Below are 22,408 nucleotides of genomic sequence, written 5' to 3'. Positions count from 1 at the left end.
CATAATATTTGATAGCTATTTATTAAATGAATAATATAAGCTATTTAACCACAGTGCTACATAAAGCAAAATAATGAGAAAACAGCATTTGGTTGAGTATTTGGTGTTTTTATCATTCCTTTCATTACTATCCTATTACTATTCCTTTTCAGTTTACAACTGAAAAGGTAAAGATAAATATATATTATGGAGTTAACTTGTTGAACATTACCTACAGAATATGTATGTACCTGTATCTCATGTAAGAAAAGAATGATTTCTCAGTATTCATATGACAATTGCTCCATGTAGGAATAACAGTTAATTAGCAGAAGTACAACTCTATTTTCAGGCCACTCATACATCTTTAGATCAGAGCATTCATGGGACACTGGCTCTTAATTCTTAAATTTGCCATCAGAATGTTTTCAAAAATAAATATTATGAAATTGATAAGAAGCCAAAATAATTATAAAAATAGCTATGAAACCTGGACAGAAGTCTCCTGTTTCTCATCTTCTAGAAACATCTAGAAACATCTTCACAAATCACTTGGAAAATCAGTCTAGAGGTAAACATAATAAATCCCATTTCCTATCCATTCTTGAAGTCGATGTTTATTGAGAAGTGATCAAACAGCACCTATTGTTGAAGACAGCAATAAGGCCTGCTTCTGATACTCAACCTCTGATTCTGAATTACTTTGTTTGCTTGGACTGGTCAGGAGGCACTTTCTTCAGAATTTTCATGAGTGAATTTAAGCGAGTATGTGTTAAGATTATCTTCTCTTTCAGCTGGGAAGAGAAATATAGATGTCAGGGCATCTTAAATTTAACTTTCAATCTGATTCTAGAAGCCACTTCAGATTAAAACTAGTGATTGGGAGCTAGTAATATTACAACACATTTCATAAGTACATTTGTTCTATTATGAAAGAACTTTATGCAACAAACCTAGAGCACAGTAAGGTGACAGATACAAAGTTTCCTGTGAAAAAAGACCAGTCACTGATGCTGAGCACTGCTACTTCTGGTCTCCTTCTTTCCTAGCCCTTATCACCAGGTTAGTGTTAACTCCGAAACTTGGGAAGACAAGAATAAAGTGCAGTCAGAAAGCTTGTGGAGACAGAAGCATTAATGACTCTTTCCCTCTTTTATCCAGCAGCAAGAATTTTTTAAATTCTTGTTTACAGTAACATATGTCTGTCTTCAATTGCTAATGGTCTTCAAAGGTAGCTCTGGTTGTCAGGTTTAGCACAGATGCTTCTGGTAGATGATTTTCAGTAGGTTTTTTTTCCAGCTTAGAATAGCCATATCCAAAACCAAACTTAGTGGTGTTACTCAGTTGCATGACGTTATCATGGATAAGTCTTAGTAAAAAAAAAAACACCCAACTTAATTTCTGACATAGCACAAATCTACTTTTTATGATTCAAGATACAAGAATATTCAAAATACATCGGGAAGTTCTGCTTAAGCAGGTGACTATAGAGTCCATCAGTCCTATTTGGGTGCCCTTGGACATAATGAATCATTTTTGTTACTTCAGGATTTTTTTTTTTCAGTCTTTACTGTTCAACATTTTTGCTGTGTGTTGGGTATAGTTCTCTCTGCATTTATCTTACCTGATAAATGAGGTTTATCAAGGTCTTAGACATGTAAACTGTTTTTCATCAAATTCAGGAAGTTTTTAACCATTATTTCCTTGAACATTTTTTCTTTTTCCTCTCCCTTTTGTACTCCCATAACCAAACCATATTTAGGCATGCTTTATGGTATGTGGATCACAATAAACCGTGGAAAATTCTGAAAGAGATGGGAATACCAGACCACCTCACCTGCCTCTTGAGAAATCTGTATGCAGGCCAGGAAGCAGCAGTTAGAACTGGACATGGAACAACAGACTGGTTCCAAATAGGAAAAGGGGTATGTCAAGGCTGTATATTGTCACCCTGCTTATTTAACTTATACGCAGAGTACATGATGAGAAATGGTGGACTGGAAGAAACAAGCTGGAATCAAGACTGCCGGGAGAAATCTCAATAACCTCAGATATGCAGATTACACCACCCTTATGGCAGAAAGTGAAGAGGAACTGAAAAGCCTCTTGATGAAAGTGAAAGTGGAGAGTGAAAAAGTTGGCCTAAAGCTCAACATTCAGAAAACGAAGATCATCGCATCTGGTCCCATCACTTCATGGGAAATAGATGGGGAAACAGTGGAAACAGTGTCAGACTTTATTTTTGGGGGCTCCAAAATCACTGCAGATGGTGACTGCAGCCATGAAATTAAAAGACGCTTACTCCTTGGAAGAAAAATTATGACCAACCTAGATAGCATATTAAAAAGCAGAGACATTACTTTGCCGACTAAGGTCCGTCTAGTCAAGGCTATGGTTTTTCCAGTGGTCATGTATGGATGTGAGAGTTGGACTGTGAAGAAGGCTGAGCACCGGAGAATTGATGCTTTTGAACTGTGGTGTTGGAGAAGACTCTTGAGAGCCCCTTGGACTGCAAGGAGATCAGCCCTGGGATTTCTTTGGAAGGAATGATGCTAAAGCTGAAACTCCAGTATTTTGGCTGCCTCATGAGAAGAGTTGACTCATTGGAAAAGACTGATGCTGGGAGGGATTGGGGGCAGGAGGAGAAGGGGACAACAGAGGATGAGATGGCTGGATGGCATCACTGACTTGATGGAGATGAGTCTGAGTGAACTCCGGGAGTTGGTGATGGACAGGGAGGCCTGGCGTGCTGCAATTCATGGGGTCGCAAAGAGCTGGACAGGACTGAGTGACTGAACTGAACTATGGTATCCAACAAATCTCTTAAGCTAGTTTATTTTCCTTCATTCTTTTTTCTCTCTTCTCCAGATTGCAAATCTCATCAATCTGTCTCCCAAGTTTGCTGATTCTCTAGTCAACTCAAATGTGTTGTTGAGCCACTCTACTGAAATTTTCATTTCAGTTATTTATTGCACTTTACAATTCCAGGATTTCCATTTAGGTTTTCTTTTTTTTCCCCTCTCTTTAGGAACATCCTCTATTTAATGAGACACTCGTCAGACCTTCCTTTACTTCTTTTTTAAAAAATTTTATTCATTTATTTTTGGCTGTGCTGGGTCTTCTTGCTGCACGGTCTTTCCTCTAGTTCCAGAGAGCAGGGGCTACTCTCAGTTGTAGTACACAGGTTTCTCATTGTGGTGGCTCTTTTATTGCAGAGCATGGGCTCTAGGGTGCACAGGCTTCAGTAGTTGCGGCACGTAGGCTCAGTAGTTGTGGCGCACAGCCTACGTTGCTCCATAGCATGTGAAATCTTCCCAGACCAGGGACTGAACCCACGTCTCCTGCATTGGCAGGCAGATTCTTCACCACTGAGCCACCAGGGAAGCCCCATACCTTCCTTTCCTTCTTTAAGCATGGTTTCCTTTACCCTTTTGCACATATTTTTAGGGCTTCCCTGGCTCAGTGGCAAAGAATCCACCTGCCAATATGATCCCCTGGAGAAAGAAATGGTGACCCACTCCAGTATTCTTGCCAGGGAAATCTCATGGACAGAGGAACCTGGTGGGCTAGAATCCATGGGGTCACAAAAGAATGGACACAACTTAGCAACTAAAAACAACAACATATTTTTAATTGCTGCTTTGAAGGCTTTGTTGCAAAGTCTCAACATCTGGGCCTTTTCAAACAGTTTTTGATGCCTGTATTTTACCCTGAGTATGGGTCATACTTTTTTTTTGCACATCTCTTAATATTTTATTGAAAACCAGACATTTTTATTTTTGGCTGTCTGGGTCTTTGTTGCCACAGGGAGGCTTTCTCTAGTTGCAGTGAGCCAGTTGTGGTGTGTGGGCTTCTCACTGCTGTGGCTTCTCTTGTTGCAGAGCTCCAGCTCTAGAGCATGCAGACTTCAGTAGCTGTGCATAGGCTCTAGAGTGCTTGGGCTTTGGGAGTTGTGGCACATGGGCCTAGCTGCCGTGCACCATGTGGGATCTTCCCAAACCAGGGATGTAACCCACGTCCCCTGCATTGGTATGCAGATTCTTAACCGTTACACCAGGGAAGTCCCGAAAAACAAACATTTCAGATAATATATTGTAGCAACTTGGGATATTAAACACCTGCCTACCTCCATCCAGATGGCTCAGTGGGTAAAGAATCCACCTGCGATGCAGATGTGGGTTTGATCCCTTGGTTGGGAAGATCCCCTGGAGAAGGGAATGGCAATCCACTCCAGTATTCTTGCCTGGAGAATCTCATGGACAGTGGAGCCTGGCGGGCTACAGTGGAGCCTGGCGGGCTACAGTGGAGCCTGGCGGGCTACAGTGGAGCCTGGCGGGCTACAGTGGAGCCTGGCGGGCTACAGTGGAGCCTGGCGGGCTACAGTGGAGCCTGGTGGGCTCCACGGACAAGACTGATCTATTTTGACTGTGCCCTGGGACATAAATTGCTCCCTAGCTAATCCAATTAAAATCAAGCCCATTTGTATGGGTAGTCTTTAAGTCTCCTTTTGTTCTAACCCCAGAGGGCTCTTCTTAGCTGTCTGTTTCCCTAAGCCTCTTATAAATTTCTAACTTGTCTAAGGTTTAGCTTTTTGTTCATATAGACTACCAGTCTTCTTAATTGCTCACCAACAAAATCTCCATTGTTTTGGGCAGCATCCTTAGATTTGAATATGTCCATAGTCTTCCAAATCAAGTTAAATCTCTGGAAGAGATTCACAGCCCCCCCCCACCCCCCGTTTTTAAAAAATAATCTGCCTTTTAATATGGGCTCTCAAGCTGGGGTGGAGATAGTGTCTCTCAGAACAACACCTCTGCTTTACCAGCAGGGGCCTGGGTAGAGGTAGCTTCTGGTCTTTTCTGCTTGCCTCTGTCAGCATGAAGTGTCTGCCTTACAAGCAAGCTGGAGCAAGGGACTCAGTAGGCTAGCAGTTTTAGCCTACTGTAGCTTTGGCAGAACTTGCAGACTATAGATGCCTGTTCTTGCCTAGAATAGAGCTTCTACTGAAAAATGCTGATAGCTAGCCTGCCCCTCTTGGGAAGATACCACAGCCTGAAGCTGAGAGATAGGGGAAAAGGATCCCTGTGTTCTTGGCTGTATCTGCCCAGATGAAGTCTCCCTCCCTCTGAGCTGGACGTGTAGGGGAGAGAGGGAGGGAGCAGGTTGTGGCTCTAAGGCCACAGGCTTTCACTGCTCTTACCAAGGTTTTGTAGACTTTGTTGAATATCTCTTCATTTGCTTTATTCCTTTAAGAAAATTTCCACAGACTTAAAGTAGCTATTTTCTTTGTCATTTGCTTCAATTATGGCAGTTCTGTTGCGGGGGTGGGGGGGGTCCATGGAGTTACTCAGGCCATTTCAGAAGTTCTCTCCCATACAGATTATTTCTAATTACAGTATTTACTGATCCTGCTCACCAACTTAGTTGCTCAGAACAAGGTTTGGCAAACTGTGGACTGTGGGGTAACCTGCTGCCCATCTGTTTTAATAAAGTTTTATTCCAAGAAAACTATATCCATATTTTATATATTGTCTATGGCTGCTTTTGCACTACAACAGCAGAATTGAAAAGTAGAGACTTCATGGTTGAGCTTAAGATATTTGTCATCTGCTCTTTTACAGAAAAGTTTGCCAATTCCTGGATTAGAACATGGTTTCATAAGCTTAATTAACCATGCAAAAAAGAAAAAACACTGTTCTCCTATCCTAAAAAGTACTTAAACTCTGAAAAATAAATGCCCTGGTTACTAAATGTTTAATTACCAAGGAATAAACTATTAAGAGTGCTAAAAACAAAACCAACAGTAAATTCTAAGGTTGTTCTTCTGAGGGTAGTAAAATAATAGCCAAATTCTATTCAGAATGAGTCAGCAAGCTACCAAAACAAACCTGCTTTCTTCAACTCAAAACCATCAAACACTAGTAAAACCCATTTAAATAAGAATCCTTAATAACGGTTTTCAACACTCTTTCCTCCGAGATATCTAAGTGTAAGGTACTTGCAAAGAGGTCAGATTTATGAAGGATGACAGTCCACACCCAGCACAGAAAGGAAGAATAGGAATGTGGAGCTCAGCAGCTCTCCATCTCCTCCTGAACCAAACCTGACAATACAGCTTCACTGTTTTGCTTTGTATCACAGATTCAATAAGGAATGCCAAACCAAGTACAAAGAATTATTAGTGTATCCACCATTTCACTATCCCTAAGTTCATGGGTACAGATTATCAGGAACTGTCTATATTAAAGACAACACACAACCATGATGAAAATTTACCTCTGCAACCTTTTCTGGTAGAGGGATGATGTGGAGATCCATCTCAGATGCATTTACTATGGCTTTCGTTTTTAAGAGGTAGCTAGATAGTGTAAAGAGAAAACATTAGTACCATACCACAGTTATGATGATTAAGGAAACAAACTTGCAATACCTGTCAAGCAAAGATTGCCTTCTTCCTGATACCCATTTCTAGATTCATAATGTATTTCACAGGAAAAACATTCTCAATTACCAAGTCACCAGAGAGACACTATGCCTCATCTCACCCTTTTCCAGCCCGGAATCCACTAGTCAAAATGATCCCAGGACAAACTAAAGCCAGAAAACCAGGGTCACATGAATAACTGTAATGAGTGTAGGCCTCACACAGCACCAGTAGACTACAGCACAGTTAGAAGGGAAGTTATCACATTGTGACAAATACTGCTGGTTGCCTACCCAACAGCCATTCCTCAAGGCTTTCTTGCTAACAGAACCCAGATTTTGTTTAGGGCAGCAGTGTGCCCAGTCCTAAGAGATGAATCATAACTGTTCTAGGCTAACTGTGAAAATCTTATTCCCTACTGTCACACAGTTGCTTTCCCAGCTTAAGGGACCTATTCCCTGCATTCCCACACTTTCCATATCCTTTTCCTTCCAGTTCTGGATGCTGCTATTTAGGGATGTGATGCTTAACACCTGCAGCATCCAAGAGAAAAAGGCCATGAGAACCAGCGATACTAACCCACAGCTCTGTCATGGCTGAGCTGCTAGGACAGTCCTGGAGTAGCCAACTGTCCCACCCTGTTCTTAAAGCCACTCTTACGTTTTCTGTTACTAGCAACCAAATTCATTCCAATACCCACAGACATAGACGTATCATAGTCCCAGACTCAGGCTACTGTACTTTCCTAATTTCTTTTTTAAAAATTTTCATTATTTTTATGTTATATTGGACTATAGCTGATTACCAATGTTGTGTTGGTGTACAGCAAAGTGATCTAGTTATACATGCATCTAGTCTTCCTGATTTCCACTTAATCAAAAAGAATGTATTGACCTTTGAGTCCAGTTCCTCATTTTAAAGATGTAAGTAAGACATTACTTAAAATAATGTTTTTTCAAATTTATATTAAAATTTTTTTGTTACTAAAAGGTTACTTCCCTAAGCAAAAACTCAATTATAACTGTGCTAAACTAATTCCTTATAACTATTTCTAAAAAAGATTTGAGGTTATTAATAGCATACATTTAGAGATACTTTTCCTCATATCTTTAAACCTAATTCTAAATAAATAAAAATTATTTAAGAATGAAAGAAAATGAAATCCCAATCCATCTCAAGAACATATTTCCTGTTAAAAATCTGCACTGAACAACCTCATGATAAAGGAGTTTATCAAAGCACATTAAAAAAAGAGAAGAAGTACACTTCTGTTTTATGAATGGAAAAACAGGCTTTGGAGTTAAGACATACACTCAAATCTCAGCTCCTCCACATTTGCAAGCCTGTTTTCTTAAAAACACATTGAGGGAAGCATAGCACCTCACTGGCTGTTTTTGTTTCTAATGATAATGAAAAGACTTTGACAGATGTTTCAACTTGCTGAAATAACAGAAAAGCTTAACAAAAAATTTATAATCAGAAATATAAGAATTATCTAAAGTAATTCATAAGAAGGAACAACCAATAGGGAACTTTTTCTGACTTTATAAGGCCACATGATAATTATTTTTTACTTTATCTGCTTCATTCTTTTTCTGCAGACAAAATTTCTCTGCATTTATACACACAACATATAAAATATCTACCCCAAACCAAGAGCTTTCACTTCCCCATTGCAGCACCTATACCATCTACAGATGACCAATGTCTTTATGCTTTTATTTCAAATTATTAGGGTAAAAAAGCCTGATTGACCTAGCTTAGGTCAGGTCTGTTTCTGATCCCATCACCTGGGAGTAGTATCACATAGGATACAGATATGGCCACAAGGTCCTGCACTGTAGGAGGCAAACAGAGGCTGGGCACAAACTTGAAAAGTGTCTATCACAGCATTAGTTTGCAAAAACTTACCTTCCAAAAGTTCCTGGAATGAAAGAATATCCTCACAGTAAGATTATTAATATGTAGTATTATTATGAGACATTTATAATAGTCATGTATTATGAGACTTATTTCAGTCCCATTGCCATGTTTTTTGTAAGAGCAGTATAGCACCTGGCTTTAGCATCTTCTCTAATACAAACATTCTGCCTTTTCTGGAAAATGTTCTAAAGTTTATTTGCTGAAGAAAATCTAAGTCTACTTACCACACCATTTTATCACTGGAAAGGCAGAAGTGGCCTCTCAAGGCAGCCAGGGCAGTATGGGTAGAATATAGGTGGAAACCAATGGGAATCTCACAGGAACTACATAATAAAAGGTTGTAAGTGCTGGAGGGGAAAAAAAACAGGATATGAGTAAGAAAGAAAATCAGGGAACAAATACAAAATAACGTCTCTGGACTCATTACTAAAAGCTAGACTATAACAGGAATCATGAGACTGAAGATATGTCACATTCAAAAAAGGTTAATTACACCCTGCTGCTGCTAAGTCACTTCAGTCGTGTCTGATTCTGTGTGACCCCATAGACGGCAGCCCACCAGGCTCTCCTGTCCCTGGGATTCTCCAGGCAAGAACACTGGATTACAGATAACTTTGTGAATTCTGGCTACAAAAGCAATCAAGGATACACAACTGTCACTTTGCTAAAGTAATTTATATCTGAAAAGCAGAAAAAGAGCTAACTAATCAGATTAACATTTAAACATATAAAACTACACATAACCATATAAATTAGCCACCATTAAGCCAATTCACAGTTGAAGTAAAACAATCAAGTTGACTAGGGCTTATTAAGCAATTTATTAATAGAATGCAAATCAGGATTTTTTTGCAGATGTAACCAAAAAAAATTTCCCAGACAAAATGAAAAAGAAAGAAATTGTATGATCCTAGCAAGTCATCTACTTTATTTTCCTTTATCCTCTAAAAGAAATGTGGTTTTAGTTCTATTTAAACCATCTGAGTAACTGATTTACCTTATTTGCTAGTATATAAGACGAATCTGAAATATTACAAAGAAATGTTTTAAGAAAAAATTAACTGTCATGCATGTACTAAAAGCGATTTAGAGTGGTTCAATGAGGGAAAAATTATTTGTATAAACATAATATACTATGCAGTAAAACAGTACTAATAAAGTATAACTGCATGGCTAAAAATAAACAAATTCATGTCAGTGGACACTAAACAGGACCAAGGAACAAACGCACTAAACTTACTGTTAGATGAAGTCCCACACTACACACGCAATACTGTATTTTTGGAACTCGCACCTTTGGCTCATGGGTCTCAGGCCTGTGGGCTTGGACTAGAACTAAACCTTTGGCCTTCCTGTGTCTCCAGCTTGTCAACCATGGCTCTTGGAACGTCTCACCCTCCATAATCGAGTGAACCAATTCCTGACAATAAACCTCTTCTTGCTGAGTCCCATGGCTCTCTTTATTTCAAAAACGTAAATATATCGAACTTCCTCTCCAGTGTTTTAAAAGCCATCTAGATCTGTACTGTCTATAAGAATGCAAGCCACGTAAGTAGTTTCATATCTTCTATTAGTCGTTTAAAAAAAAAAGGGGTAAAAGTAACAAGTGAAATTAGTTTTAATATATTTTATGTGACCCAATATTCAAAGACATCATTTCAACATGTAATCAAGGGAATTCCCTGGGGGTCCAGTGGTTAAGATTGGGCACTTTCACTGCCCTGGCCAGATGTACTCCCTGGTCTGAGAATTCAGACCCCACAAGCTGTACAGTGGGGCCAAAAACAAACAAAAAAACGACATCAACAACAGCAAAACCCATGTAATCAATATTTCTAAATTATTCAATGTTTTCGACTGTTTTCAAAATCTTACGTGTATTTTGCACTCAGCATATTTCAGTTCAGAATGGCCACCGTTTTTAGTGCTCAGTAGCCACCATGTGACAAGTGACAGTACTGGACAGCACAGATCTAGCTAGATGTACTTCTCTCTAAGAAGATATTCAAAGAGCTTCTGCCTCGGGCCCCAAATGAACCAATTCCAAGCAGGCCACCACTCCTTCCCAGTTTCCTTTGGGTGGGAAGACACTCCTGGAAGGATGAGGACTCTTTCAGCTGGGAAAGAGGAGCTACAGAAGTCTTCCTGGTTACTGAGTAGAGCAACTAAGAATTCCTAAACGTACTCTATTAACACTAAAACTGGACCAACCAATGGTCAAAATGAATTGTCTTGCTGTTAAAATCAACACTGAAAATTGAGGAGCTCTGTACTGAATTCACTGAGTACTTTGTTGTCACTTCTAAATCACAGTACAGACACGATGCAAAGTTCACCAGGCAGTATTCAAGGACCTAACTTTCAACCTGTGTTTTTCTCCAGGTTCCTAGGTTACAGTAGAATTAGTCCCGCTGAAGTTTATTACAAATTCCAGGTTTAATGCAAGTGTATATGTCCTATTTATGTCAAAGTATTGCAGTTTATTAAAGTGATTCACTTAAAGGTAATTTTCTCTTTTTCCCCCTCCTAATTTTCTTAAATTCACTTCACTTGCACAACCCACGAGGGAAATGTGGCCCTCAGAAGATCTTAAAACCTTTACACAAGTATCTTTGCCATTTCATTAAAACATCAAGACAATCAGGTAAACGGAGCATTCTTCAAGTACACTGTATGAACGAAACAGACATTTCCCCTAGTGGAAGATAGGAAAAAACTTCTGGTCCAAGTCGGTTCCACGCTCTTCAACCACAATAAGTCAGGGAATAACTAGAGACAGTTCTGGAATTTTCAGTACGTACCTGCCTTTGAGCGAACCTTCAACGCCAACTTGGAACTGAGGCTCCAAAACTACATTATTTGTGACTCCTAAAAGGCAAACACAGGTCAGAATGACTACCTGTGAGGCACTGAAAGGGAAAACCTCTCTCAGTCAGAAAAGCTCATCATGGTCACGAATATCGTAAAAAGTTATTCGCCCCCCCACTCCTGGCAAAGGAGTTAAGTTCCTTCCAAATTTTCATCCTGCTTTCCTCCCAGCTGCTCTCAGTCACCCAGTGAGAAGCGCCGCGCTCACTCACTGGAGAAGACCACGGCCCCGAGGGACCGCGAGAGGTCCCAGGCGAGATGCACAGAGTCAGCGAGCACGGCGTGGCACTGCGCGCACTGGAACACCGCGCACCTCTCAGGCTGCAGCCATCGCGGCAGCCGCGGGCGGAACTGCAGCTCCTCCAACCCCAGCCCCGCGGGGCCGACCGACGAAGACCCTTTCACCACCTGCGTGTCCCACTCCATGGAAGTCGCAAAAGAAGGTTCATTAATCGCTTTCTTAGTCCCATCACAGAAGCCACCCCGTGGCTGCTTTGCAATCCGAGAAACATGCCTCCGCGGCCGAGCAGCCATCTTCCCGCAGCCGGCGCCACCGTTTCAAAGACTATTCAGGCCCCACCCCAAGTTGGCTCCTGCGTCCTCATTGGACAACGTGAACGGGGGCTCTGCCGCTCACTTTGTTGCCTGGATACGCCGTTTGGCGCCTAGGTGTTAGGGCAGTGTGGAGAAGATCGTGGGTCAGGTGGAAGGGAAGTCAACCATCCTATTGGTCAGTACCAGAAGACCCCGCCTTTAACGGATTTGTAACCAATGGAAGTGCAGCTTACGTAATTTAAACTCTCTATAAATATCGGTTTGCTCAACGCTTTGAGTGGCGCCAGATCGTTGAGCGGCGCCTTAGCAAGTTAGGTATCGGGCCTCCGCGTCGTTACCTGGATTGCAGTTCGCCATGATTGTTCCCTCCCTGGAGGAGCTGAACTCCTTCAAGTACAGTGACCTGCAGAACTTGGCCAAGAACCTGGGCCTCCGGGCTAACCTGAGGGTACGGGGCCGGTGACTGGGGGATAGGATATGCGGCTTCTTTGAGACGCTGTGGGAGGGGACCGAGCGGGAATTTCGAGGGCTGAGGCGACTGTCCCGGCCTTGGGGCGGTAGATTTTGGTTTACCCAAAGGTCCAAGTAACTGTGCAAAACCGAGAGGGTGTCAAAGTTTTCACCTTTGTTGAGGCTGACTCTTACAGGGACTCAGAAAGATGCCCGCCTCCAAAATTGTTTGCTTTGGTTTTATTGGGAGTACTCTGCTATTTATCAGTCCATCTGTTAGGAAACGCAGGCCCTTTAGAAAACTAAAGGAATGCTGCATCTAAACGCCAATTAATAGGCAGTAGCGAAAAACTCCAAACAGCTCACACTTTTGTTAAATTGCCTTTGCTTCTGGAAAACTCCAAACAGCTAACAGTTCTGTTAATTGTAAGAGGTCCCAAAATTTCCTGCTACTTGAATGGAGGACGGAAGGAAGGATGATTTTTAGGGAACCTCCCCCGTGGATAAGTTTTTATAAGTTAGCTCTGATTCAGTAGGATCGTTCGTCTATTGGTCATTGTTGTGGTAGTGTTCTATTCAAAACCGATGAGGTCTTTGACTCTGATACTGTGAAACGTTTGGGGGAAAATGTTCAATTCTGGATTGGATGTATATATTGTTCTGTATATTTAGTGGAGTTTTCCCACATAATATTAAAGTATATTCTGGAGATTTATTCTGCAAGCTGTAGTGTTTAAACTGAGTGAATGTTTAGATCAGTCCTCACAGATATTTTAAGTGGTTAAATTAATTAAAATAATCAGTACCCAAGTACCAGTTGGGGCTGAAGTATAAAGAACTATCTCTGGAGATATTTTTGAGCTATAGTATTAATATTTAATGACTTCCCAATAGTTCATGAACAAAGTCTTTTAAGTCCCTTTCATTATTTTTTTGCAGTCTGGCTGGAGTCTTTTATCCAAGGCAGCAGCATCCAGACTGCTGTGTGAACACTTGGCATCTTTGTCCATCTTTCTGCCTTTGCTAATTCTGATCCTTTGGCCTCAGATCCCTTTCTCTATCCTTTATCTGCATGAATAAATCCCAATTACTCTTCACAGTCTAACTGAAATGTCATCACTGACCTGGCACCCTTTCTTCTCCCCTCCTCTTCATTCCCTTGGCCACAGGTTCACCGCCCCAGTAATCCCAGGGACCCTCCACACCTTTAAGGCAGTGTAATTTCAAGTACTTTTTCCAAACTCTTGCTGGCTTCCAGCATGCACTCTGGTTATTTGTATAGCTATGTTCTCTTCTCTACTGAATGTTAAGAGCCTTGAACAGAGATCTCATCTGTCCACCTTGGAAGTCTTTATAGCACTAAGTGCAGTACGTTTTATTTGGGATGTGTTGGATTGTTATTCAGAACTACGATTTACAGTCACTTCTTGGCAGTGCTAGAGTAATGCACCAGAGGGTAGTTCTTTTGACAAGAGTTACTATGGAGGTTTCCTACTTCAGTTTGGAGCTCTGGCTAACATTAAGGCCCCATAACTTTTTGGATCTCTGAAGAGCTATTTTAAGTTCGAAAGTGGGGACTCGGGTTCAATTTTTCACTTTTTCTGAAAGTCTCACCTATGTTTTTCTCATAATCAACTGCAGCCATTTTCTCCTTTTAAAATCTAACTTCCACACCGTCAACAGTGTTCTTTTCTTTTTATAAATTTATTTTATTCAAGTATAGTTGATTTACAATGTTGTGTTAATTTCTGCTGTACAGCAAAGTGACTCAGTTGTACGTGTATATATATATTCTTTTCCATTATAGTTTACCACGGGATATTGAATATACTTCCCTGTGCTATACAGTACCACCTTGTTGTATATACATTCCGTATATAATAGTGAGATACTACTCATAATAGTAAGGGAAAAGGAAGGGACAGTTACTAAGATTTATTGTACAGCCAGTGGTCCTTTTCTCACTATTACAAGCTTAGATTATAAAGACTTCTGCTCTTTGCACTGTATTGCAGCTCTCGTCCCTCACCTGGCAAACTCCATAACTGGTTAAACCCAGCTATACACTTAATCCTTGCTTGCGCTAACCAGCTGACCCTGGCTGGAGAAGATCATCTAACTTTGTTCACTGTGCTTAATTTAAATGTGACCATGAATTTAACTTATGATTTATTTGATTTTCCTACATGTCTTTGGTAGTCATTAATTTTCCCATTATTAAGGATAATTATTTCCAATCTTCCTACCTCAAATTGGCTCCCTTCCAACACTTGATGACTTCTCCTCTTAGGTCATGGAAAAACAGATGCAGTCAAGCTGAGAATTTCCTCATCTTTCCATCCCCAGACCCACCTGTTCTGTGTTATAGTAAAAGGCTGTGCCTAACGGCAGCCTGGCCGTTTGTGCTAGAGACCCCATCGCCCTCTCTGGGGCTACAACTCCTGCGATTATTCCTCTCTGCTGCATCAGTTCCTCTTACTCTGAGGGCTCATTTCCATGATGTGCACAATCACATTTTATGTCAGGTTTTATTTATATTTACTTTTGTCTGCTCTGGGGTCTTCACTGCTGCTCACCAGCTTCCTCTAGTTGTGGGGAGCAGGGGCTGCTCTCTATGGCGATGCGTGGGCTTCCCACTGCAGTGGCTTCTCGCTGTGTAGCTCTAGGGCACACAGGCTTCAGTAGTTGTAGCACAGAGACTCAGTGGTTGTGGCTTGCAGCTGCTAGAGCACCTGCCTCTGCCACAGGCTCCGCGTTTCATCACTGTTTCATGTTTTCACAGCATTTTTTTAAAATTTCTTTCATTATTTAGCTCTATCAGAATCTTCATTGTGTCATGTGGAATCTTTCATTACTGCACATGGACTCTCTAGTTGTGGCCTGAGGGCTCAGTAGTTTCCCTGTGGCATGTGGGATCTCAGTTCCTGGACCAGGGATCGAACCTGAGTCCCCTGCATTTGCAAGGCAGATTCTTAACCACTGGACCACCAGGGAAGTCCTTTACAGCATTTTAAGATGTTCTAGAAATCTGTGCAGCATACAGATTTAACAATACTTTAAAATTTGCTAAGAGGATAGATGGTTTTTTTTTTTCTGCAGAACCACACTACATGCAGGATCTTACTTCCCTGACCAGGAATTGAACCTGTGCCCCTTGCAGTGTAGTATGGAATCTTAACCACTGGACTGCCAGGGAAGTCCCAAGAGAATAGATCTTAGGTTAAATGCTCTTACCTCCAAAAAAACCAAAACCCACAGAATCCAAACAGGACAGTAGGCAACCTGGAGATGATAAATGGTTTGGTAGTGAAGACAGGTTCACAAGTGAAGAGCCCTCCTGCCCATGCCGGAGATGCAAGAGATGCAGGTTTGAATGGGCTGGGAAGATCTCCTGGAGGAGGGCATGGCAGCCCGCTCCAGTATTCTTGCCTGGAGAATCCCATGGACAGAGGAACCTGCCTGGCTATAGGCTGTAGGTCACAAGGAGTTGGACACGACTGAGCGACTTAGCACACAAACATGTCAATTTGTATACATTAAATATCAACAATGTCGGTCATACCTCAGTAAAGTGGTTGAGGGGGAAATAAGTCAGAAGAACCAAGAGTGCCTAATTCTGTCCTACCAATTCACCCACTTCCCAAGACAGTTTCAAAAAACAACAAGTAGAAAAGAATGTATTCCTTTATTACTACTAGTTGACATGGTGCTTGATAACCTTGACGCAGAGCCTTCAGGTAAAACTCATAGCCTAAGCACAGCCTATCCTGTGCCCAGAAGCTCAAACTAAATTGAGATCTCTGCCTCTCTTGCCTCGTTGTTATTGTTCAGTCGTTACGTCATGTCCGACTCTTTGTGACCCCCTGGACTGTAGCCTGCCAGATCCTCTGTCCGTGGGATTTCCCAGGCAAGAATACTGGAGTGGACTGCCATTTCCTTCTCCAGGGATCTTCTCAGCCCCGGGAATCGAATGTCTCCTGCATCTCATCCACTGAGCCACCAGGGAAACCCATTCTTGCCTGGACACATGGCCAGTTATAAACGGTACAAGCAGAGAACAGAGACTGGTAGCTGGGCCCCCCTTGAGAAGGAAGTCTGCATGGCTGGTAGAAAGAGGGAGCCCCGCCATGAGCTTGACCTTCTAAACCACAGGAAAACATAACCCATCAGATTAGTATTCCTCTTTCAGGAAAGAACTGGAAGGAAAGTTTCCCTTGGTGGAAGGAGGAACTCCCCAGAGACCTGTAACCATCCTCCTAAGACTCTGTATTTGGAGTTCTCCATCTTTGGGACTGAGCTTCCCAGGTGGTGCTGGTGGCTCAGACTGTAAAGAAGCTGCCTGCAATGGAGAAGACCTGGGTTGGATCCCTGAGTCAGGAATGTCCCCTGGAGAGGGGAATGGCTACCCACTCCAGTATTCTTGCCTGGAGAATTCTATGAAAAGAACCTGGTGGGCTACAGTCCATGGGGTCACAAAGAGACACGACTAAGCGACTAACACACACACCCATTTTGGGGACTGCCCACATACCTCCCCCGCCCCACCACCACACACACATATGATTCACCAGGTACCCAAGCCAGAAGCCTGGGTGTAATAATATTTCCCTTTCTCTCAGCCCCCACATTCACATTGATTTTACTTACCAGGAAAGTTTTTAATTTGTCCATGTGGCCTCAGCCCTGTTCTAGCTCAGGCCACAGTTGTCTCTGGTTTCCTACAACAGCCTCCTTGCAGGTTCCCTGTCTTCCATCCCACCCTCATCAAATGTATCATGCACATTGTACAGATAGAGTCATCATCCCAAAAAATGCAGAACCCACTGCCCTGCAACAGACTCTGTAGACTGCCTTTGAAGGTCACCCTCTTAAGAGTCTCACAAGGCCTGATAGGGTCAGGCCCACTTTCCCATATTCTCTCTCACCAGCTTGTCTAAACAGCTACCTGCTCAGCCCACACTGAACTTTAGTTCTTGAAACTGCACTCATTCTTGCCTTCCCATGCAGTTTCTTTACCCTTTTCCCTACTTCCCAGTCTCCTATTTGTTCTGCCTAAGCATCTAGTGACCTCATGCCTTTATCTTAGAACTGGCATGTACATTTACCTACTGAAGTCAACCCTAGTGCAGCACCTACCTATGTTCTCACACGACATGTAAGCTTCCTTATGCTGGCATTTACCCCACCGCACTGTAATTGCCACTTTCCTCTCTGACTTCCCCATTGTGCTATGAAATCTGTGGGGAGAGGAACCAAGTCTATCTTGGTCATCCTACTCCAGCCTGTCTAGAGGACGTTTGATGAATACAAGAACAGGAGAAGATGTTCAATGAATCTTTCTTGCTTGTTTGATTTTTGACTCTACTGATAAGGTCTTTCACTTTTCTGCAGGCAGACAAGCTGTTAAGGGCCTTAAAAGCTCACCTTAAAAATGAAGCAAGAAAAGAAAATGAAAATCAGGTAAGTAACATTTTCATCACCTATTAAATAGCAAAACAATCAGTTAATGAATGAGAAACACAGTTGGTGATGACTTAAGACATGGTGTTCGTTACCAAAGAGATTGTTATTAGTAGTTGTAAATCCTTTCATTATTCTTATAAATGGCAAAACTGCCTCTATAGTCTGCTAAGTAAGATGTTTCAAATAAATGCAAAAGTTAATTACTAGTTGCTCATTGGAAAAGATCCTGATGCTGGGAGGGATTGGGGGCAGGAGGAGAAGGGGACAACAGAGGATAAGATGGCTGGATGGCATCACCGACTCGACGGACACGAGTTTGGGTAAACTCTGGGAGTTGGTGATGGATAGGGAGGCCTGGCATGCTGCGATTTCATGGGGTCACAAAGAGTTGGACATGACTGAGCGACTGAAGTGTATGCCAAATTGTATGAATAGGGAGGGAACTGGATTTGAAGTCAGAAAAACCAAGTAGGACCTCTGTCTTTTGTGTGTATGTAACCTTGGAAAACTCAAAAGTATTGATTATTAGTTTCCTGTTCTTTGAAATGGAAATAACATCTGCTCTGCTGAATTGAGTGTTATGACAGTCAAATGCAGTGGAGACTATGAGAGTGACCTGTGGTAAACTATAAACTACTGCTGCTGGGAGTGATTGTCATGGCTGCTGCAGACCCACACCAGAGAGTTTAGACAAGGCTTGACACCTGATTGGGTCAATGATATTAGCTGTCATTGTTAGTAGTTATAGCATAAATTAATTCATGCACTTTTAATAATTTGTGGGCATTCCCTGGTGGTCCATTGTTTGGGACTTGGCACTTTCACTGCCGTGGGCCTGGGTTCGATCCCTGGGTGGGGAACTAAGATCCTGCAAGCCGAGCAGTGCGGCCAAAAAACTAGTAATAATAATTTCCTTGTTTACATACACTAATATACCTTTGAATGCTTTGCTAGCCTAGTTTTTTAGCTTGGGTTAAGTGTGATTATTTCTTTTTGAATACTTCATAATTCTCGACTGTGCCTATAATTTCATGCTGGAGAGTTTTAAAATTATCGCTTGCATATGTAATATGTTTTTTATTCAGTTTAAATTCTGATTCTTCCTGAGCATTGTAACTGTATACATGGTAGACTAATGTCTTTTTTCCAGGATGAAATTCAAACTTCTGCATCCTCTTGTGATGAGACTGAGCTACAGACCAGCAGCCAGGAACAAGCTGAGAGGGAGCCAGATGACCATGTCACCAAAACCAGAGGAAGGCGTAAGACTGTCCACAGGAGCCCTGACTCACAGACAAATGGAAATGTGCAAACTGAAAAGAAGCTACCACCTGTGCCCAATCTGGTATATTATCAGGGAGCTTTCTCTTATTCCCTTATGATATCAGGTGATGGTAAACACTGCCCTGAGCTCAGACCCAAGTCTGGCTTTATCATCACACCTCAGGGACTGGCACTCAGGAAGTACTTATTAAGTACTAAGCACAGGGACTTCTCTGGTGGTCCAGTGGCTAGGACGCCATGCTTTCACTGCCAAGGGCCCAGGTTCAGTCCCTGGTTGGGGAACTAAGATCCCACTAGCTGTGGGGTGCAGTTGAAATAGAAGTATTAAGTTCAAATTAAATGTATGTTAAATAAATAGGAACATTCATTAAGTGTTTACTTAAGTGAGGTGTATAGTAAATAAGAAGGAAAGAGATATCAGTATCGAATACAATATTTATTTTTTTCCTCCTTCCTAACTTGTGCTGGGCCTGGTGATCAGCTTAGTCTTTGAGCAGTGTGGTCATGTGATTCCAGGCACTTCCCCCACTGGCTTTGAGAGGATTCTGGTTTTATTATCCTTTCATTCACATGTAACTTTTACAAGTTGGTCCTAACCTTTATGTTCTAGCTTTGTGTAGGACCTTACTCATCAGCCTATCAAGGTCTTTCGGTGTTGGTTTCTCCTCCCTCGGAGAGCCTCCTCTGCCATGTATGCCTTCCAGTTGTCCCTAGTATCTCCTGTGCCCAGACGCACATTCTCACAACACGTGGCGAGGCAAAGAACCCGATCTGCCATTCAGAAAGAGCTTAGTCTCTTCCTTTTCTTCCTGTAACTCCTTTTCCCCCTCAATTTGGTACCTATCTTTGGAAGACAGTGATTATTTTTTCTTTCCTTTTTTTATGTCTGACTATAGCAGTGTTTTAAATGATATTTATTTTTTTCTTTTGGCTGTGCTGGGTCTTTGTTGTGACTTGCAGGCTCCTCATTTGCAGTTCACTGGCTTAGTTTCCCTGCAGCATGTGGGATCTTAGTTCCCCAGCCCGGGATTGAACCCATGTCCCCTGCACTGGAAGCCGGATTCTTAACCACTGGACTACCAGAGAAGTCCCTAATGATATTTTTTTCAATTGAGGTATAATTGACACATAACACACTATCAGTTTTGGGTGTACAATGTAATGATTCAATATTTGGGGTGATCATTTCACAGTATATACAGTGTCCAGTTAACATCCATCTCCTCTCATAGTTAAATTTTTCTTGTGATGAGACCTTTTCAGATTTACTCATGGCAGTTTTCAAATGTGATTACTTGTCATTTAAATCATTTATTTTGTTTTAAAATTTCTAGCAGAATCATTCAGAGATAAAAATATGTGGCCCTACTGAATCCCAGAATCAAGAAAAGCATGAAAACCAGGTTCTCAGAACTGCTGTAGAAGTTCCTTCTCTACCAAATGAGAGTCAAGGAGATGAGAATGCGGTGTCCTCAGGAAAACATGGAACAGATGGTATGCGAGTAATTTTTTAAAAATCTAAAATTGCTAGGGTGACTGCTTTATTTCCCAAGGACTGCCATAACAAAGTGCCACAAACTGGGCAAGTTAGAAATTTATTCTCTCACAGTTCTGGAGGCTAGAGTCTAAAATTAAGCTGTCAGTAGAGCCATTCTCTTCCACATTGAGGAGAATCCTTCCTGGCCGCTTTGAACCTCTGGTGGTGGTTATAGACCTTGGCTTGCAGCTAAATCTCTGCCTCTTGGTCATGTGGCATTCTCTCTGTCTGTTGTTTTCTTTATATTGTTGGCTTAAAAGGACACCAGTTATATTGGATTGTGTGTGTCATGTCTGGCTCTTTGCAACCCCATGGACTGTAGCCCACCAGGTTCCTCTGTTCATGGGATTCTCCAGGCCAGAATATTGGAGCAGGTTGCCATTTCCTACTCTAGGGGATCTTCCTGACCCAGGGATCGAACCCTGCGACTCTTGCATCTCCTGCATTGGCAGGCAGATTCTTTATCACTGCACCACGTGGGAAGCCCAGGTCTATCCCCGTGACCTCAGCTTAAGTTGATTACATCTACAAAGAACCTTTCCAAATAAGGTCATTGCACAGTTACCAGAGATTAAGACTTCAGCATATCTCTTTCAGGAAAACCGTTCCTCCCATTATAGCACTATATAGAATTTCCAAGGGTTCTCCAGTGAGAGCAAAAGTTAGAACCAAGTATAGCAGGCCGTCAGGTCACCTTTAACACCTGGTAGAAACCAGATAAGAGTGATAACTGGCAAGTTTCAGGCAGTTAATCTCTAGGCAGGATGAGGGGAACCCACATTCTACCGATTAGCTCCTTCTGGCCTGCTCCAGAGACAGGTACAAAGGCCTGTTAGCCCCCTCGAGTAGGACAATTAAAAGGGATCTTCATGGTCTACCTTCCCAGCAGTGTGACTGTTTTATTATGATGAATGTATATTTTACTTAGTTTGTAACCTAAAAGCTTCTTCTCTAAACTTTCTCAACTAAATGTTTGTTTCAGTAAAGCCAGAAGACATCCCTGGCAGTTCAGTGGTTAGGACTCCTTGATTCCACTGAGTGGGGCGTGGGTTCTATCCCTGGTTGGGGAATTAAGATCCCGCATGGTTCATGGTGTGGCCACCGAAAAAAAAAGGCCAGAAAACTTCAGTTCCCCTTTACCTAACAGGACTTGGTGCTTTCTGATTTCATTCCTCAGGAAGCCTGCCAGTGGCAGCAGTGTTTCAGTGTTTGCTTCATCCCAGTAGTCAGTCTGGGACCTGATATCTTCCTGAGGGGACTGAGAGAGAAATGATCCACTCACATCCACCAAGCAGTTTAATGCAGAATTTCTAGCGTTGAGCCTTCCATCTTCCCCAGCATTTTGAATGTGTTACTAAATTCAGAAAGTTAAAGGAGTACAGGTTCTGATTCAGTAGGTCTGAGGTGAGCTTGAAATTCTGCAGATTTAATAAGCATCCCCAGGTAATTCTGATGCATATGCCTCATAAATGCACTTTGAAATCTTGAGACGAGGAGAATGTAAAGGAGTCAGAGGTGGGTGTAGAATTACAAATGTCTGGTATTCCACCAGTCATGTTGTCGAGAAGACTTACCTCTAGGACCCAGTTTTGAAGGCATGGGAAAAATGAGGGTAGAACCTGTAAGTCAGGTTTGCTCACTGAAGTGCGGGCTGTTTGAAGGAGAAAAATCAGATCATGTAGTTTCTGGTGAGAGGAAGTTTTTAAATTTTATTTTGACATAATTTTAGACAGTAACAAGAGTTCCTATATATCTCTCACCTAGATTTCATAAATATTAATATTTTGCCATATTTGCTTTATTCTTATATACATATATACTAACATGTGTTGTATACATTTTTTCATAAACTGCTTGAGAGTAAGTTTCAGATATGTGCCTTTTTACCCCTAAATATTTCTGTGTGTTTCTTAAAACATAAGGAC

At 41.8% G+C, this 22,408-nt stretch overlaps 2 protein-coding genes across 7 annotated transcripts in view; one reads left to right on the top strand and one right to left on the bottom strand.

Moving 5' to 3' along the window:
- Positions 1–677: 677 nt before the first annotated feature.
- OIP5 (Opa interacting protein 5) lies at positions 678–11,728 on the bottom strand. Its single transcript, XM_068992747.1, has 5 exons — positions 11,407–11,728; positions 11,128–11,194; positions 8,551–8,673; positions 6,256–6,337; positions 678–773 (listed from the first exon to the last, which is right to left on the bottom strand). Exons 1-5 carry the CDS (start codon positions 11,726–11,728, stop codon positions 678–680), a joined length of 690 nt encoding a protein of 229 aa, XP_068848848.1.
- Positions 11,729–12,056: 328 nt separating this feature from the next.
- The window catches only part of NUSAP1 (nucleolar and spindle associated protein 1), a 29,545-nt gene continuing 19,193 nt past the window's right edge, over positions 12,057–22,408 (top strand). The window contains exons 1-4 of one of the 6 annotated variants that reach the window (XM_068965302.1): positions 12,057–12,197; positions 17,591–17,659; positions 18,813–18,968; positions 20,326–20,414. In XM_068965302.1, coding sequence (XP_068821403.1) covers positions 12,105–12,197; positions 17,591–17,659; positions 18,813–18,968; positions 20,326–20,414 — 407 coding nt within the window. In that variant the 5' untranslated portion in view covers positions 12,057–12,104. Of the gene's footprint in view, positions 12,198–17,590; positions 17,660–18,812; positions 19,008–20,280; positions 20,441–22,408 lie in introns of all 6 variants that reach the window. The other 5 variants (XM_068965300.1, XM_068965299.1, XM_068965298.1 and 2 more) reach the window with 5 other exon arrangements.

This window comes from Capricornis sumatraensis, chromosome 2, assembly GCF_032405125.1.
Source record: "Capricornis sumatraensis isolate serow.1 chromosome 2, serow.2, whole genome shotgun sequence".
Taxonomy (NCBI): Eukaryota; Metazoa; Chordata; class Mammalia; order Artiodactyla; family Bovidae; genus Capricornis; species Capricornis sumatraensis.
Note: the sequence above shows the minus strand (reverse complement) of the source record. Positions and strands in the feature narration are given on the sequence as shown.